The 18,701-nt window shown below is 43.1% G+C and overlaps 1 protein-coding gene across 2 annotated transcripts in view; it reads left to right on the top strand.

Annotated features, from left to right (window-relative positions):
* Positions 1-18,701, top strand: part of PHF8 (PHD finger protein 8) — a 69,520-nt gene that overhangs the window by 29,650 nt on the left and 21,169 nt on the right. For both annotated transcript variants that reach the window (XM_068248298.1, XM_068248299.1), the window contains exons 9-17: positions 659-821; positions 1,956-2,043; positions 4,460-4,566; positions 5,457-5,548; positions 9,231-9,320; positions 9,417-9,665; positions 12,968-13,077; positions 13,327-13,517; positions 15,933-16,018. In XM_068248298.1, coding sequence (XP_068104399.1) covers positions 659-821; positions 1,956-2,043; positions 4,460-4,566; positions 5,457-5,548; positions 9,231-9,320; positions 9,417-9,665; positions 12,968-13,077; positions 13,327-13,517; positions 15,933-16,018 — 1,176 coding nt within the window. The remainder of the gene's footprint in view (positions 1-658; positions 822-1,955; positions 2,044-4,459; positions 4,567-5,456; positions 5,549-9,230; positions 9,321-9,416; positions 9,666-12,967; positions 13,078-13,326; positions 13,518-15,932; positions 16,019-18,701) is intronic.

Raw genomic sequence — 18,701 nt, 5'->3', positions numbered from 1 at the left:
GGAGGGAAAGTGGTTAATATAGCTTTAAAATGCCTAAGCTTTAGCAGTGATGAAATGCCTTTTATGGTACACTAGTGACCTTAGCCCGTTAATAATGGTCTCTAGGTCTGTCACTGCCGGCACCTGTCAGCGCACTTGTGCGCGCACACGCCAGGCCTGCCCCCTGGCTGTCCTGCTCCTGTCTCAACAACGGCTGTACCTGCAGCACATGCGCAGTAGCACAAATGCAGGGACATACACACGGACATGGGACACAGAGACACTTAGGTTTCATTAGGTAAGATAGGGACCTGATGCACCAAAAAAGCATTTTGCAGGTCGTTGTTTTTTAAAAACTGCTTCTATTGACGTGGCTATTTTGTCACAATTTTAAAGTACCGTAAGTCAATGGAAGCGTTTTTTTAAAAAAACAAATTCCTGCAAAATGCTTTTTGGTGCCCAGGGCCCACACTTTTAATCAACAATATTGTTATTGTTATATGCAAATTAGAAGAGTTGAGTTGGTGGAATAATAAACTGAGCCGGATGATTTTTGCACCTACTTCACAGCCCTGCATTATACATAGCTTATCTAGATAATGATCACCATGAATGCAGAGCTAAACCATTACAAGACATTGACTGCAGTCATGACTCTCAATTTTCCTTTTTCAACCAGGGAGAGAAGATATTCTACCTGATACAGCCTACAAAGTCCAACCTGGCCTTGTTTGAGTGCTGGAGCAGTTCTTCTAACCAGAATGAAATGTTTTTTGGAGATCAGGTTGATAAGTGTTATCGGTGTCCTGTAAAACAGGGTCAAACTCTGTTCATCCCCACAGGTAACTGCACCATTATACTCATAGCTTAGCCTTGTTTCATGAGATAGCATGAGGAGCGTTTATAGATGTCAAATAGTTAGACTAGTTAACAAGCAGCATAACATTGCTTTCTGTAATTAAGGATGTGTTTAAAGGCTTTTTTTTTTTTTTTATGCATACATTTTTTTTTATTTTTTTTTTATTTTTTGCTTTTCTGCCATGAATACGTTAAAAGTACACATTTCTGGCTGCATTCTGAATCTCCTTTCTACCAGAAGAGAAAGAGCTCCTTTTGGGGGGGGGGATCTACTTACCCGGAGCTTCCTCCAGCCCCGGCTGCCTATCTTTCTGCCGCCGCTCCACTACCAGCTGGTGTTCTGGGTTCCTCCTCGTTGCATCTTCTGCGTTTTTGCACCCCTTGCGATTGCGCTCACGTAGCCTGTAAGTATTGCACCTGCACAGACTGCTACGGAAGCGCGAGTGGCTGTGTGCAGGCGCAGAAGACGTGCAACTTAGGTGGACCATATGACACCGGCTGGGAGTAGAGCTGTGGCGAGGCACAGATAAACTGCCAGTGGCTAGAGGAAGCCCCCCAGGTAAGTAGATCTTGTTTGCTTGTTCTGTGCCCTTTAAGCAAGTTTCCTCACCCCACCCATCTTCTCCCTTTGCTGAGAGAGGTTAACACTTTGTGGCCAGCTCTTAATCACGGCAGTCTCAACCTCTTCCTGCTCAGTTCCCTCTCTGATGAGGCTGCTGGGCACAGTTAAGGGTTAATCTCAGCAGTAGGAGAAGTTGGGTGGGTTCGGGTAACCTGTTCCATGCTGAGGGAGCTACTTCTGCTCTTCTGTCTGCAAGGAGTGACAGGATGGAGCTAACAAGGTACTTTAAATATATTTATGGCTAAAAGTACTAATGCGTGGTACACACGACGAGATTTTTTGGCAGATATACTGTCTGATTTCCACTCATTTCTATGGAAAATCAATCGGAAATCAGATTGGACGTGTTTGAAATAGTTGATTTGCCAGAAAATCTAATCATTTGTACCAGGCATTGTATTGGAGGTAGATGTAACTTTACTGTCATATGCACTAAAAATGGGAATCTGAATAAAAGGCTTTAAATAAGTGTATTGTGATATATTACTCTTCACAGGCTGGATTCATGCAGTTTTGACTCCTGTGGACTGTCTGGCGTTTGGAGGAAACTTCCTACACAGTTTGAATATTTCCATGCAGCTCAGGTAGGTTTCTAGACAATCCAGATATGCAGTTGCAGTTGCATCATAAGAAAACACAGTTAGTGAAATTAGCAGCAAATGCACAAGGGGGATATCAACTGCAGATACAAGCATGCATATAAGTTACAGCAAGGAAATAAACATGAGAGTAGCCAATGCAAAAAATCATAGTGATATCCCCATAATGTCAAGTATATACCCTGACAGCGCGCTGTTTCGGAAATTGTCCTTCGTCAGAGTATATATGACCTTCCGGCTGCCGGCATCATAAGAAAACAACTGTGTTGTTTTCTTATGATGCAACTGCTGTGAACTTTTTACAATTTTTGTATGGGCTGTTACATCAACTATAAATTATCTTTGCATAGATCTCTGTGCTGGTGTGCGAGTCATTTGTATATATTAATGTTAGTGTATGGCCTATCATAGGCCTGTTTATGGACTCGGCACCCTTTGCTGTATATCTTTAGTGCGATTTAATTAGGTGTGCATACCTTATTTGTAAATATTAGAAAAAGGGTTGTAGCCACTCCCCTGCTCCAAAACTGACTATAAGAATCTAGTTTAAAGTCAGGTACGTAGGCTGGGATAGACCATGTACTTTTCCACCCCACAGCATTATAAGCCAGCTTCCCCTCCAATGAAGATCTCTTGTATGGTCATGTGGGCAGCCAGAGGGTGTGGCCTCAATCCTGGTGTTTTACAGTATAGGATAGGGTACGTTATACAGTTGTTTAGTGGGTGGTGGTGTTTTGTGCAAGCATTGTGAGGATGATGATGAGGAGACTCTGTACAATGCAGCATTATCTTCATCAGACACTCTTTCATAACAAACGGATGCATCAACCATACAGAAAACACTTTCTAAATACACTGGAGGGCGCTGCCTGAGATTCTATTGTAACCAATTACTGGCGTGGAATCATCCACGTATACAATCTGCCTCCTGCTGCAACTATCCAAGACAGGGTTACCCCCCTATACCCTATCTCAACAAAGATCAAAATTATATATAGCAGTAGGAAGTGCGCTGGACGTGAATTTAATATGATAAAAAAGGTTTTATTTATACCAATATGTTATTTAGCAGCTTTTAAACAATGTAACCACTCACATATAAATTTATACATTCACACACAGCGTGCTGGTTCCCCTAAAAATGCTCAAATTAGCATAAATATATAAGGCTAAATGCCAATAGCAAATAGATAAAAAACAGAAAATTTATATACTTCACAAATTAATAGCCTTTTGGTTCCTGAACATATATTACTATAGATGTTATCCAGTCCTGTCAATAACCATGTATAGCCACTAACCCTTCAAAGTGTGGAAAAGAAGTGAACCGTTCCACAGTTAAACGGGGCGCCCCTTATAACTGATCAGCATCAGTTATCCACTTCTTTTCCACTAGAATCAACAGCACTGGAAACGAGTGGAGGATTCTATAGCGTGGAACGCAAGGAAGTGGCCGTAGCAACTTGAGTGAGACGCACCTGGAAGTGACGTCACGCCTCAAGATCGGAGGACCGGAAGCCGCAAATTTGGACCGGTGTAGCTTAGCGATCCTGGCTTACAGCGAGTCACTGGAGCAGGTTGACTAAAGAGGAGGCACGGAACCCACTGAATAGACACCACTGAGGCTGCGGACCCGTAAGTGATACATTTGAATTTAGCCGCAGGAAGCGGTGAAACTTTGTGACATATCGGCACCTAAGCTCCATGGTTACTGTCATTGTGGAGATTGGAACTTCCGCACTTTGAAGGCTTAGTGGCTATACATGGTTATTGACAGGACTGGATAACATCTACAGTAATATATGTTCAGGAACCAAAAGGCTATTAAATTCTGGAGAAAGCTCTGAGATAGATGCACACACACACACACACACACACACACACACACACACACACACACACACACACACACACACACACACACACACACACACACACACACACACACACACACACACACACACACACACACACACACACACACACACACACACACACACACACACACACACACACACACACACACTCTCTGTTTTTTATCTATTTGTTATTGGCATTTAGCCTTATATATTCTAATTTGAGCATTTTTAGGGGAACCAGCACGCTCTGTGTGTGAATGTATAAATGTATGTGTGAGTGGATACATTGCTGCTAAATAACATATTGGTATAAATAAAACCTTTTTTATCATATTAAATTTATGTCCAGCGCACTTCCTACTGCTATACATACAGATAACACTGTTGGACCTCAGTCCACCTCACACAGATGTTTTGTTTTTGTTTATGGTATGGATGACGAGTCCCTCAACCCTTTGCAGAGTTGTCCTTGACCGATGCTACCTATATATTGCACACATACCAGTTTAAGTGACCAACCTTTTTTTCTGTTTTATGTACAGAGCTTATGAGATTGAAAAAAGGTTGAGTACTGCTGACCTCTTCAAATTTCCAAACTTTGAGTCAATCTGTTGGTACGTTGGAAAACATTTACTGGACACATTTCGTGGTAAGTAATTTACACCCCTCCTCCAGCTGTGCTTTGTAGATTCTCACCTGTCTACTAGCGCTACTCCCGGCCTCCTTTGTGATTACCTGCCCTGTCACCAGTGATCACAAGTGCCTGTACCACGGGACGTCATACACGCTCCTGGTGCTACAAGATACAGGCAATTGTGGTATCTTTGAGGGGCCAGGGATCTCTCACATACCTCTGTCACAATATCGTACTGCCACACACCAAATTGAGCCAGTGTGACCAAAACACTCCAGCATGCCCTATCTATGCTTAAGACCCAATTTGGCACAAAATCGATCAAAACATTGATCATGTTGCGACATGGATTTACAACAGCTTTGATAAAATCATTAAATAGGTTGATCATCCAAAGGCAAAATTGGTAGATGTATGGCCACCTTTTTAGTTTATCCAGCTGCTCACTCTTATGCGGACTGTTGAAATAACCATGCAGTCTGAGGGCAACCACAACTCTTCCCAACTTCCCTGATTTGGTTGGGTAATGGTATATCAGGGGACACCCTGCTTACCTTACCCTCTTCAGTCCCTTTGTAAAGTGACTGTTTCGACTTTCTTTGATCTTGTGCTTACTAGCATATAGGGATTAATGAGATGCAAATCATTTCTCCTTGCATTCAAATTTCATGTAAATTATATTCAGCTTGAAACTGGACCAATCAGAATAACTTCCTGACCGTTTTTATTAGTGCAAGTTCAAGCTACATAACCTTTACATGAAATTTGAACGCAAAGAGAAATTATTTGCATCTCCTTGATCATCCCTACTAGCAGAAATGCTGCAGTCCTCTTGCTGTTGTTGACGCTCTCTGAAGATAGGCAGGAAATGAAATGTTTCAGTCTCCACCATCTCTTTGTATTAGGTCTGCGAGAAAACAGGAGACACCCAGCAACTTACCTGCTTCATGGAGCCAAAGCACTTAACACAACTTTCAGATCCTGGACCAAGAAGGAGGTGAGCTGAAGTTGTAGGGTTCATGCGATGTTTGTTTTCTGTATGGCTGAGCTCATGCTAGAACATAAATGGCATTGGGGACTTGGGAGGCACTCCTCAACCTGTAATCATTCTATGATGGGATATTGGGGTCAAGTGCCATGTTACACTGAATGTCTGACCAAAATTTGTTTAATAGAATTTCCTTTTAGATTTTATTTATCTCTTCTGTGGGAAAACATTTTACCTTAGTCTCCAAGCTCCTGTAGGCAGGGCATATCCTACTAAGTAAAAACTCTGGCCTGAGTGTACAACTTGTGCTTCCTTTCACCAATGGTTAGTTCCAAATGAGCATTTACTTGTTCTCCTTCCCTTCTGTTCCTTTGGGCCAAATCCTTTGTATCTTCTTGAGTCTTCCCACACTGTCCTCTCCCACTGCTTGGGACCCTCCTTAACATAGTGTCCATGCTCCTCTTCTGACATGAGCGTGGACATTTCTGCGCAGAGCCACTCTGGGACGGCCCCACTCGTGCCTGAAGAAGAGCGTGATAGAGGATGGTGTGGGAAACCTCCATAATACCCAGAGACTTCCATCTTAGGTAAATTTCTTTTGTACCTGAGGTTCTCCTTTGGTACATTTTAATAAATGTAGCACCGACTTTACTTGTCCCAGTGGGGAGCAGGAAGCACAAGTCAAAGTTGTCACATGTCCATGAAATTTTATTATAAACTAAGTTAGTGTACGGTTGCCCAACTCAGTGTTTATGCCTATAGTTGACATTTTCATGAAGTGGTCAGAAAGGATGTATGCTTAGTGTTGGGCATAGCTCAGAAGGCGATATTAGAGTTAGGCTAAGTGTCTGGGTATGAAGGGCAGAAATGGTCAAAACAATTGAAGCCTGGATGGTACAAGTATATTAAGATCCTTCACCCATGTAAATAGTGCCATTTGTGTCAGTACTGAAAAGCAATGGATGCAATTCTTTGTTTTGTATATGATTCTTCAGTACAGTACTTTTATTTTGTTTTAATGGAGTTCTGTGTATCCTGGCCACAGGCTTTTTGTTCTTGAACTTACCTCTGTTTGTATGTAAGTTAACCACTTCACCGCTGAGGGGGTTTTCCCCTTATGGATGAGCAATTTTCACCTTTCAGCACTCCTCCCTTTCATTTGCCAATAACTATATCACAACAAAATGATCTATATCTTGTTTTTTTTCGCCACCAATTAGGCTTTCTTTGGGTGGTACATTTAGCTGAGAATCATTTTATCCCAAATGCATTTTAACAGGAATAATAAAACAAAAACGGAAAAAATACATTTTCTCAATTTTCGTATATTATATTTTTAAAATAAACCGTGCTACTGTGTGGATAAAACTCATACATTTTATTCATTTGTAATTTGTTTATTACATTTAAATTGTGTCCCTAGTACAATGTATGGTGACAATATTTTATTTGGAAATGTCTTTTTTTTTCCATTTTGTAATTTTGGTTTTCTCATTGTACTCTAATCAATAATTACAAACCTGTATTTGCAAAAATAACAATATACCCTCATAGCATGCATATACAAAAAGCGAAGTCCCTAACGTAACCATTTATTTTTATTTTTAAAATTTCATTTTTTTTTGTAAAAGCTACTTATTTTGGAAACTATGGGGGCAGGGTAGGGGGGACAAAAGTTTAAAGGAAACCAGAGAAGAACTATATTCAAAGTTTTTTTTATATATGCCTGGGGCTTCCTCCAGCCCCATCCGCATGGATTGCTCCCATGTCGCCATCCTCAGTCTTCTCTGTCTTCTATACCAGGTCCTGTAACTTCGGCCAGTCTGAGCTCCATCCATCTCTGCGCAGTACTATTCTCCACCGGAGAGCGCGCACTGCACATGCACAGACTGGCCGCAAGTGGCTGAACTTACGGGACTCTGTACAGAAGGAGGCTGAGGATGGCGGCGTGGGAGCGATCCGTGCGGATGGGGCTGGAGGAAGCCCCAGGAATGTATAAAACTTTCACTATAGTTCATCTCTGGTACACTTTTTATTCTTATTTTTTAATCACTGTTGTATTAAATTTGGCCACTAGATGTCACCTGCCTAATGGGACACTTAAAATGAACCTAAAGCCACGGAAAAAAAATAAGATGAACTCACCTGGGGCTTCCCTCAGCCCCCTGCAGCCGATCGGTGCCCTCGCAGCTCCGCTCCGATGCTTTTGCACCCGCTGGCGAACAGGAGGCCGCAGTAGCAGCATAGGGGGCGATATACTGGCTGGGAACGCGAACAATCACTCGCGTTCCCATGCCTGTCGGCTGGTGACGGCCAAACCGGAAGTGTTTGCCGGCGGGTGCAGAAGCATCGGAGCGGAGCTGCGAGGGCACCGATCGGCTGCAGGGGGCTGTGGGAAGCCCCAGGTGAGTTCATCTCATATTTTTTTTCCGTGGCTTTAGGTTCACTTTAAAGAGAATCTGTTCTTACACTAAAAAGCATACCATTCTATTCCTTATTTTCTCCTGTGCCCCTCTGTGTAGTTTCTGCCACTCTCTGCTGCAATCCTGGCTTGTAATTAACAGTTTTAGGCAGTGTTTACAAACAAACTAACCAGCTTGTGATAGGCTCACATAAACAGAGTGTGTGAGTCATACTGAGTGTGCAGGGGGCCTGCAGAGGGTGTGTATCGCTTCTATCCAATCACAAGCAGCCCTGCACATTCCACACATTCAAGCCTTAGCCCGACAGACACGACAGAGGAAAGGAGATAAGATTTATTACAGAGACAGTGCAATTAGGAAAGGCTGCAGTAAGCCAGAGCACATTAGAACAGGCATAGGAACTTATAGGATAGAACTACTAAGGCTGAAAAATGTGTTAGTCTCTTTAAGCCAGAAAAAAAATGAGTTTTACTCACCTGGGGCTTCTACCAGCCCCCTGCAGCCAGGCCTGTGCCCTCGCAGCCACTCACTAATCCTCTGGTCCCCCGCTGCCAGCTAGTTTCGTTTTCGGCGACAGGACTGGCCATGCGTAGCTTTCTCCACATTCCCGACTGTAATTAGCGCTATTGCAGACCGCACCGCGTACAGATACGCGTTGCCACATTACCTACGCATGTACGCGTTGCAGCCCGCAATAGCGTTAATTACAGTCGGGAATGCGGAGAAAGCTACGCGTGGCCAGGCCTGTCGGCAAAAACGAAACTAGCTGGCAGCGGGGGACCAGAGGATTAGTGAGTGGCTGAAAGGGCACAGGACTGCTGCAGGGGGCTGGTGGAAGCCCCAGGTGAGTAAAACTCATTTTTTTTTTTTCTGGCTTAAGTGTTCCTTTAACGCGCTAAAGCATTCAAAGCAGAACTACAAAATAAAAGTACACTTTTTGGTTTTTCTTCCTGCTCTCATTAACCAGTGCTGTTCATTACAGTACTGCTCATTCCTGATTTTTCTTTTCTTTCTTTTTTCAAAATGGCTATACAGATTGGCTTTGGGAATATTTGATTCCATTCACCAATCTCAGCTGCAGCTGGGGGCTGCTGGCACACGCCTGCACAGCATGCATGGAGAGGCAGAGCCATAAATCTACGCCCCTGGAGCGGGAACAGTACTCCCTTCCGGCATAAATATACTGCCGCAATCGCGGCTACTGGTTAAACATATTAAGTTATATGTGGCTATTTACTTTCACTGAGCTCTATCTTTTTGGTTTGCAGGCATTAATGGATCATGAAGAGGAAATTCCTGAGACCATAATTACCTCTCAGCTCATCAAAGACTTGGATCGGGAGATCCGGTTAATGGAGGTGAGTCAGTTACTGAACATCTTACACTGTATGTACTAACACACTGCTCTGCATCAGAAGCAAGTAATTGACCTTTGGCTTTGTACTTTCTGTTAGGATATCTTCCACCAAAACATTGAAAAGACTGGCAACCTTTTGGGCATGACAAGAAGCCCAGTGACTGGCACTTCTTCGCCAGTCAAAATGTCTCTACTGCCCAAGAGTTCAAAGAAAAAGGGAATCAAATCCAAGGATTTTGGAAAGAAAGGCATGCTGCGAGGCCAAGATGGAATGGATGAGGATATGAGTCCAGAGCTGTCTGATCTTCAGAATCAAAGGAAGAACTTCATTCCCAAGAAAGAAATGGTATGTCAAACCTTCCACTTCTGCCTGACCTTTAAACCAGACTCCTGTTCACCTTAAAATGTGTAAACATGCATGTATGACATGGCGTCACCTAAAATGTACCAGTTCATTCAAGTGGGGTAAAGCATGACTGTTAGACTGTCCTTTTTGGCTGTTTGTTTACGGGTTTAGCACTGCCCCCTAAGGGCCAGTTTACATGGTCGTGCCGCGGCACATGTTGCTTAGGCGCTGTCCATTCAAATGTACAGCGCCAGTACCGTTTACCATTGCTTGCACAAAGGTCATGGTTTTTATCTTAATTTCTCGGCGCTTAGGTGATACTGGAAGCAACATGTAGGTTCCAGGATAGCTTTTCCAAGAAATAAAAACTGTAAAAAAAACAACAAAAACAAACGGATCCACAATCGTGTCAAGAATATGCAAATGCTAGTTCATTTCTGGAAGTATCCGATAAAGTAAAAGCATGACAGGCTATTCCACAGCTAACATGTTTCGGACCAGCCGGTCCTTAATTATAGCATAGCTATGATTAGGGACCCACATATTAGAGTGATTTAGGTGTTGCCTCTCACACAGCACTTAGCAAGGAGCTATTTGAAAGGGAAAAATAGAAATCCCCATATAACTTAAAGGACAACTGTCCTGAAAAGGATATGGAGGCTGCCACATTTATCCTATTAGACCATACCAGTTGCACGGCGTCCTGCTCCTATTTTGTCCATCAGTAGTCTCTGAATCAAAACGCCTGAAACATGCATGCGGTAAATGCAGTGAAACATCTAATCTGCATGTTTTTTCAGGGTGTATGGCTAAAAGTATTACAGGCATAGGATCAGAGGGATAGCCTGGAAATTTGCGTTGTTTAAAGTGAATGGGAATCGTTAAAAAAAAAAAAAAAAAAAAAAAAATAAGCCAGATACATAAAGTGAACCTCCAGACTAAAAATTGACTCGGCAGCACTGGAAAGGCCTGGTGTTTCTTTAACAGTTTCACGGCATCAGAACTTTTTTTCTCTTATACAAGCCTCATTTTTAGCTGCACAGAAGAAAACTGCCCGGGCATTTTTCCCCTAATGCTGTGCAAAGCATGATGGGATTTCTAATGTTCTCGTTCTGCTGTTTTGGTGCAATTTTTTTTTTTTTTTATACATTTTAAATTTGACATTTGAAGCCTAGCGCGTGCAGCTGGGAGGGGTGATAAGGACACAGGACAGATGGAACTGTATCTCCTGCTCCCTGTCACCTCCTTTCAACCAAAAAGATGGCTGCCCCATGACAAAGATGGCAGCCCCCATGAATCACAAACATTTGCCTCTTCTTTTAAAACTGTGGGTAAGAGATTATATTACCTATCTATTGTAATTAACATAACTAATGTAACTTAATGACAGTATGTTTGTTTAGGCAGAAGTTCCCCTTTAAGAGGGAAGGCTCTGGGTCCCATAGAGCCTTGCCGCTCCTTTCTCGGTCCCCGTTCCAGTGCTGGCTCCCCAGTAGCAGTATTCAACCAATTTGGTCAAATACAGCGGGGGAGTTTGGAAGTCTTTGGGAGCCAGAGTGCTCCCGAAAGAAAATAAAGCAGAGGGACACCAAGAGCCCCAATAGTGTAATTCGTCTTGGGGACAACAAAATAAATGAGAAGTTAAAATTATACTTACAAACCAGGGTTACCAATAGGCAACCACTGTATAGGCAGGTGGGGTGAACAATCCTGACCCCACTCAGGAATAAAAAGTCGCTCTCTGTAGACAGGAAAATAGGGTAACAACCCTCCACCCAGGGTGGACTCAATGCAGTGTACAAGATACAGAGGTGCCAAAAGAATAAAAGGTAATTAAATGAACTTAAAAAACCAACTGGTTAAACAGAGGAGGCAGCGGTGGTCTTACCCCCTCCAAACAGACACAGGCAAGGACTGCGATTCAGACAGTCAACAATTTATTCGGAACTCCAAAAAACAATGCAACGCGTTTCACGGGCCATACATCCCGCTTCCTCAGGCAAAATACAGTAGGAGTCGCAGCATCTGTATTATGTCAGCGAGCTCGGCGCCGAGCTCGCTGATATAATACAGATGCTGTGACTCCTACTGTATTTTGCCTGAGGAAGCGGGATGTATGGCCCGTGAAACGCGTTGCACTGTTTTTTGGAGTTCCGAATAAATTGTTTACTGTCTGAATCGCAGTACTTGCCTGTGTCTGTTTGGAGGGGGTAAGACCACCGCTGCCTCCTCTGTTTAACCAGTTGGTTTTTTAAGTTCATTTAATTACCTTTTTATTCTTTTGGCGCCTCTGTATCTTGTACACTCCAGAGTGCTCCCGAAGACTGACTGCTCCATACCACGCATGTGCCAGCACCCTCGCTCATGCATGTGCAGTATGGTGGCACCTGTTCTTGGGAGGACTCTGCTCCCGAAGACACCCGAAGTCCTCCGCGGTGGGGCATTCTGCTGCTGCTGCAACAAGGGGCCCTGGAGAGGAGAGGGAAGGATCTATAGGACCCAGAGCCTTCCCTCTCTTTAGGTAAATTTTTTAGTTAGTGATTGTAAAACGAGGGTTAAGGGCCAGTACCAGGGTTCTTCCAGCAAACTGCTTTTAGCTATCCAAGAGATAGGAATGGGAGGACATAAAGGAACATAACTTTATCATTTTGCATTAGGAATTTGCTGCGCAGAGGGAGCATGACACAGAATGATGGGTGTGGCAGAAGTCGACAACAAAAGCAGAATAGCTGAAAAGACAGATTTATACCTTGGAGCATTCAGTGGTGCACAGTAATTAGAATTTGTCATTTTTGCAGGTCTGATAGGAGTGGCCTGATGTTTTCCTTTAGCTTGTATACAGTCACTTTTCCAATTGCTCCACTTTTTAGAGATGTTCCTATTTGCATTATACTGTATAAGCCAGCTCAGCAGTTTGTACTAATTTCTATTTGAGGCTTATTTGGCTTTTCTAATAATTTGAATGTGCACAATAAGGGCACTCTAAACTGACCCCCTTTTCAGGATTGTCCAGTTTTTATTAGAGTGCAGCCACTACTTGAAATTCCAGAGGGACTGGATGCGTGGAGGAGGGTGAAACTCCCCCTCTTTCTCATTGGTAGCTTTAGAGGTAACCCGTTTTTGTGAGTATTCTGAATTGTGAATGCTTATGTCATCTTATAGTGATATACTACGCTTAGTTGCTTCTTTATGTCTCTTGCCAAAGGTTTGTAACTTGAACTCTATGAAATGACTTCTAAGTAATTTGTACCATGACTCCCGTCAAGTTTTGCGTTCTCTAACCTTTTTACGGTTTATTGCAGATGGATGACCTTTTGGATGATATTGATGAGAAACCTGATGGCTCTTTACTTGATTCAGACTTGGCAGACAGTAAGCTAAGATTAGTTCTGTCCAATGGAACAAATTTAAGGTGAGCTGTTAGCATTTTTTGTTTTCATTGTTAGCAGCATTTTCTCACTTCTGTATTGATGTAAAATCCGATGGTGATCGCTTGAAGGTAATGACAAGGAGCTGGATACATTTACTGGCTGTTTATGAAAATGTATTTACTCACGGTTTTATTAAACAATGACTTCTATATTGTTTTAGACTTAACAGACTTCTACAAATGCAGTACAGTACTCTTAGAATATTTTTGTTTTCATCTTACCTCATGCAGCGGGAAGAAGATATGTATAGGAGCTGGAAGCAGGCACCGGGTATCTGTAACTAAAAAGGCAAAGAGTGAGCCATTGGATCCTGATATGTCACCTAGTGACCCCTTTGTCATGGACTCCGATGATGACTTGCAAATTGACGAAACGCCGCGCAAGGAGAGGAAATTTACTCCTCCAAAGAGGAAGCTGCATAGTATGTGGTTTACAATAGAAATTTTACGTGATAAGCTATGCTATAACAGGAAAATGCAATGGGACAGGAGCGCTTTCATTTCATCCTTTAAAGGGGACCGGTCATTAAAATCCAACTTCATGTCATACAGTAAGGCACATGAAAAACTAACTGCACTATTTTTCTGGGTAAAAAACAAACAAGGCATTGGCACAAGAGGATATGAAATGTTTTAGGGAGACCTCTTCTCCAAACACTTCAGATTTTCTGAAAATGTCTGGAAATCTAAATGTATTTTTATTTATGATCATCCTAGCTACCTGTCCTCTTTAAAAAGAACCAGAGATGAAGCACCCTCATGTATTTTACCATATAGATCAGTGGGAACATGACAGTAAACACCTACTCTGCTCTTTGTTTCATTCTTCACTGCACAATCTACCTGTTATTCGCTCTGATAAAAATCCCTGACTGAGCATGCAGTCTAGCTTTGCCTGGAATGATTATAGCTGAGTCGGTCTTCTGTGACGTCTTTTCAAGCCCAAGCCTACCCTCTTGTGGCTCTACTTTCCTGCTATGCGGATACATAGCAGGAAATCAGAGCCACAAGTGGGCAGGCTTGGGCTTGAAGAGACATACAGAAGACTGACTCTGCTATTATAATTCCGGGCAAAGCTAGACTGCATGCTCAGTCAGGGATTCTTATCAGAGCTGATAACAGACAGATTTAGCAGAGTAGGTGTTTACTGTCATGTTCCCACTGATCTATATGGTAAAATACATGAGGGTGCTTAATCTCTGGTTCTCTTTAAGGCCTGCTTGCTGCTAGAGTTCCAGTCTCACTGTCGGGTGACCTCATGCATATATGAAGCTACCAGGGAGATGACTGGGCTGTGGACACGTAGTGAATGTGAACACGTAGCTAAGATCTCCAGTACACTCACACTCTTAACAGGGCCGGTTCTAGACTTTTTGCTGCCTGAGGCAAACTTGTGAGGATGCACCCTCTCCCACAGATTGGAATGATGGCACAACACCCAACAATTTACACCTTGTGTTATAGCTGCGGTAAGCCCCCAAAAAACACCCTCAGTGTAGGTAGGTAGCCAGGTGTAGTTGCCCCCAGTATTGGTAGCTATGTAAAGTTGCCCCCAGTATAGATTGGCCAGGCACTCTCCACTTCCTGTTTCAGCTTGGTTTGCCCCAGACTTGTGCCACCTGAGGAAGTCGCCTCACTTGGCATCATGGGCGGACCAGGCCTGTCTCTCAAACACACGCACACTTTTAGCCCCAAAGTTTATTATAAAAAAAGTTGGGTTATCTGCAATGAACTACGGTGCTGTTTTTTTTTTGTCCCTGTGTGTTTACCTGTTTGGGAAGATTTCCCCTCATTTACAGGCCACAAGATCAGGTATTAGTTCAGAGAAAGTCCCCCTGCAGCAGTGACATCTTTTGTCTTCTATTTCCTGTCTGTGACAACTATTTTGAAGTACAAAGGGGGTAAGATGTGCCCAGGAGTGTATAAAACTGAGAAACAGGGAGGTGTATTACCTCAATGACAAATTCATATATTTAAATATCATTTTTAATAAGCACAGGCAACGTGTTTCTCTGCCCACTTCCTCAGGCCAAATAAAGTGCCAAAGGAATTCAAAAGCCAAGTGTAGAGTGCTCTGCACCTGATTTCTGGCACTTTATTTGAGGTAAGCCACCTCCCCCTTTTTCTTTAAATACAAATTTATAACAAAGTTTTATGCACTCCTGGGTGCCTCTTACCCCATGTGTGCTTGTTTCCCTCCCTGTGTGGGTTAAGTCTGGTTACTATGTTGTTAATGACATGTCAGGGGTACCAGAGTGGAGTCGGGTTTGTTCATCTCCACCTGCTTCCAGTGGTTGGTTGCTACCTATGCAATCTCCCCTTGTTAGTTTTCATTTTGCCTAATTTTCATTTTTATATTCTTTGTAACACACTGCACCATTTGGGCTTCCATTGTCTTTTCTTTTTAGCGTGCTTTGCTCACCCTTCCACACACAACTTTTTTTTTAAAAGTGTACCTCGTGTAAAAACCAAAACCAAAAAATAGATCAGTAAAGCCAAGCCTAGGTTTGCACGGCCATGCTCCCGTCCGTGTATAAATGCGCAAGGGCAGTGACTGCCTGCACAGTACCATGGAGCTACTTGTGCACTGCTTTTCCCCTCCATGCACGCGCGGCTTCCACGCTGCTGCGCAGACGTGGGCCTCAGTGCACCTGCACAGGTCGGCCATGTTTGTACACGGATGGAAGCGCAGCCACAAAGAGGGTTCCAATGAGCAGCGGAGGAGAAAAACGGTAATCTATTTTTTTTTTCTTCTGTCAGCTTTGCTTTAATTATGAAATTCATTTTTCTGTCCTAAACACTTTTGTTTCTTAAATATTTATTTTCTATATTTTTAGAGTTTCCAAGAAAGCTTCCTCGTGCTAAGCCATGCTCAGACCCTAACCGAGTGAGAGAGCCTGGAGAGCTGGAGTTTGATGTAGAGGTGGGGATATTTAGTGCTCACTTTTTAATTATTTTTCATTTGAGATTCAAACTTGTTGAATTATAAGCACTTCAAAGAATATAACCTTTCAACTGATACTACAGTTGTGTTCAAAATATTCAAACCCCACTGAAGTTGAGTGTTTTGGCCAGTTTGACATTGATTTTGATCATTTCAGTCATCTTGTTTACAATTAACCAGCCGGGCGGTATGGACGAGCTCAGCTCGTCCATCACCGCCGGAGGCTGCCGCTCAGGCCCTGCTGGGACGATTTTCATCAAATAAAAAGCAGCACACGCAGCCGGCACTTTGCCAGCCGCGTGTGCTGCCTGATTGCCGAGGGTCCCTCCCAGCCGCCTGAGCCCAGCGTAGCCGGAACAAAAAGTTCCGGCCAGCGCTAAGGGCTGGATCGGAGGCGGCTGACATCAGGACGTCGGCTGACGTCCATGACGTCACTCCGCTCGTCGCCATGGTGACGAGGTAAGCGAAACACGGAAGGCCGCTCATTGCGGCCTTCCGTGTTACTTCTGGCCGCCGGAGGCGATCAGAAGAACGCCTCCGGAGCGCCCTCTAGTGGGCTTTCATGCAGCCAGTTGGCTGCATGAAATAGTTTTGTTTTTTTTTATTAAAAAAAAACCCTCCCGCAGCCGCCCTGGCGATCTTAATAGAACGCCAGGGTGGTTAAATCAGAGAGGCACTTGTAAGTCAGATGACAAATAGAACATAACATTTATAATGAAATAACCACAAATGTATCTTCTGTGCTCACATCATTATCAGTTTTATTCAACCCCCAAGTGACATTTATTCTTTGTACTTAGTACAACATCCTTTTCCAGTTATAACAGCTTTTAAACGTGAAGCATAGCTTGACGCAAGTGTCTTGCAGCGATCTACAGGTATCTTAGCCCATTCTTCATTGGCAAAAGCCACAAAAGTTTTGGGATAGTGTTCTGTGGACTGATAAAACAAAATTAGAACACAACTCTAGCTCTTCAGTCTTGGGTTAGTGTTTGAAGGAAGTTGATCCTCGCTTTAGTGATGTAGACAGGGATAAAATTACTAATGGGAGAGCAGCTAGAAGAGCCTTGGAGGCAAGTGGTAGGATGACATAGGGTGTTACCACTGAGCAATATCTGGCACTGCAGGCCCTGATTTCTTAGAAATAGGGCCCAGAGCAGCTCATGCAAGAGCAGGAGATAGAGCAACTTCTTGCTGTTCCAAAGCTGGAGCTGCAAGACTTCAAATGATCTAAAAGCAAGATAGAACTACAATGAAAAGTGGAACTCTTTTAATCCCTTCACCCCCACAGGCTATTTTACCCTTACTGGCAAGAGCCATTTTCACCTTTCTGCACTCCTCCCATTCATTTGTCCATAACTTTATCACTGTTTATCACACCTAAATGATCTATATATATATTTTTGTCACAAATAAAGCTTTTTGTGGGCTATGCATGTTTTTAGTAATTATTTTTTTATCCATCCCCTAAAGTTTTAAAATAAACAATGCTACATTTGCCTGGTTATCACAACATTTTTAATTATTTTAAATTGTTCCTAGTACAATGTACGGCAACAATATTTGTAAATGTGTATTTTGCACCCTATCAATTGCAAACTGTATTTGCTAAAATAACTAATATACCCTCATGACATACCTTTTTTTTGTTTGTTTTGTTTTTTGTCTAAAAAGGACTCTCTTACATCTGCGCCTATTATCTGCGTTTTAACACAACGGCAGCATGTTGCGTTAACCAAGGTAATATGAAAGTCCATAGACTTTCACTTTACCTTTCACATCTAACGCAGTGTTTTTAGGTGCTTTTAATCGTCCGGCGCCAACATTTTCCCATCGGGTATAATTAGAACTACCACCGCTAATCGGCGCTGCACTGCAACATCTCAACGACATGACGCAGATCATAACGCTTGCAGGAAATCTGCTCCTGCAAGCGTTATGTAATGTGAAAGAAGCTTTAGGCAACTATTTGTTTGTTTTTTGTTTGTTTTTTTGAATTTTTTTTTTTTTTGTAATTATGGGTGAAGGGGGGTGGTGGCTTTAGAAGGGGTTAACAACTGTAGTAAGGTTTTTTCTTTTTTTTTAAGTAATCATAATTTTTGGCCACAAGATGACGTTAAAAACGCTGTCCTGGTGTGTTTCATTGTTTTATTTTTTTAACCCTAATTTTTGCTTTCACTTTTTTATAATTGAACATGGCGCCTGATTGAAGTCATGTTCATTCATATACAGGGACTGCGATTGGCTCAGGGAACTCGTTCCCCCCCCCCTTTTCGTGAACGAGCTGCAGGTGCGCATCCACCGCTAAACGTCCTATTTGAGTTAATTAGGCTCAATCTGGATATACTGGATGAAACTTCAGGGGATTTTAAGAACATGAGATCTACTTACCTGGGGCTTTCTCCAGCCCCTGGAAGGCTGTGTGTCCCTCCCCGCAGCTCAGCTCCCAGCCGGTGTCCTGGGGTCCCTTCCATAGCAGCCAGCGAGGTCGACGGCTACTGCACATATGCGAGCGTGTGGCCACGCTGAGTACGCTCCCGTTGCTGTGAGTGTTCTCCACAGGCACAGTACTGCGCCTGTGCACAAATCTCTTGGCCACATGAGCGTGATGGCAAGCTGCGCACTTGTGCATGCGCTGGGACTGCTGACCTCGGAAGGTCAG

The sequence above is a fragment of the Hyperolius riggenbachi genome, chromosome 8 (genome assembly GCF_040937935.1).
Source record: "Hyperolius riggenbachi isolate aHypRig1 chromosome 8, aHypRig1.pri, whole genome shotgun sequence".
NCBI classification, from domain to species: domain Eukaryota; kingdom Metazoa; phylum Chordata; class Amphibia; order Anura; family Hyperoliidae; genus Hyperolius; species Hyperolius riggenbachi.
This window is presented reverse-complemented; position numbering and strand designations above follow the sequence as displayed.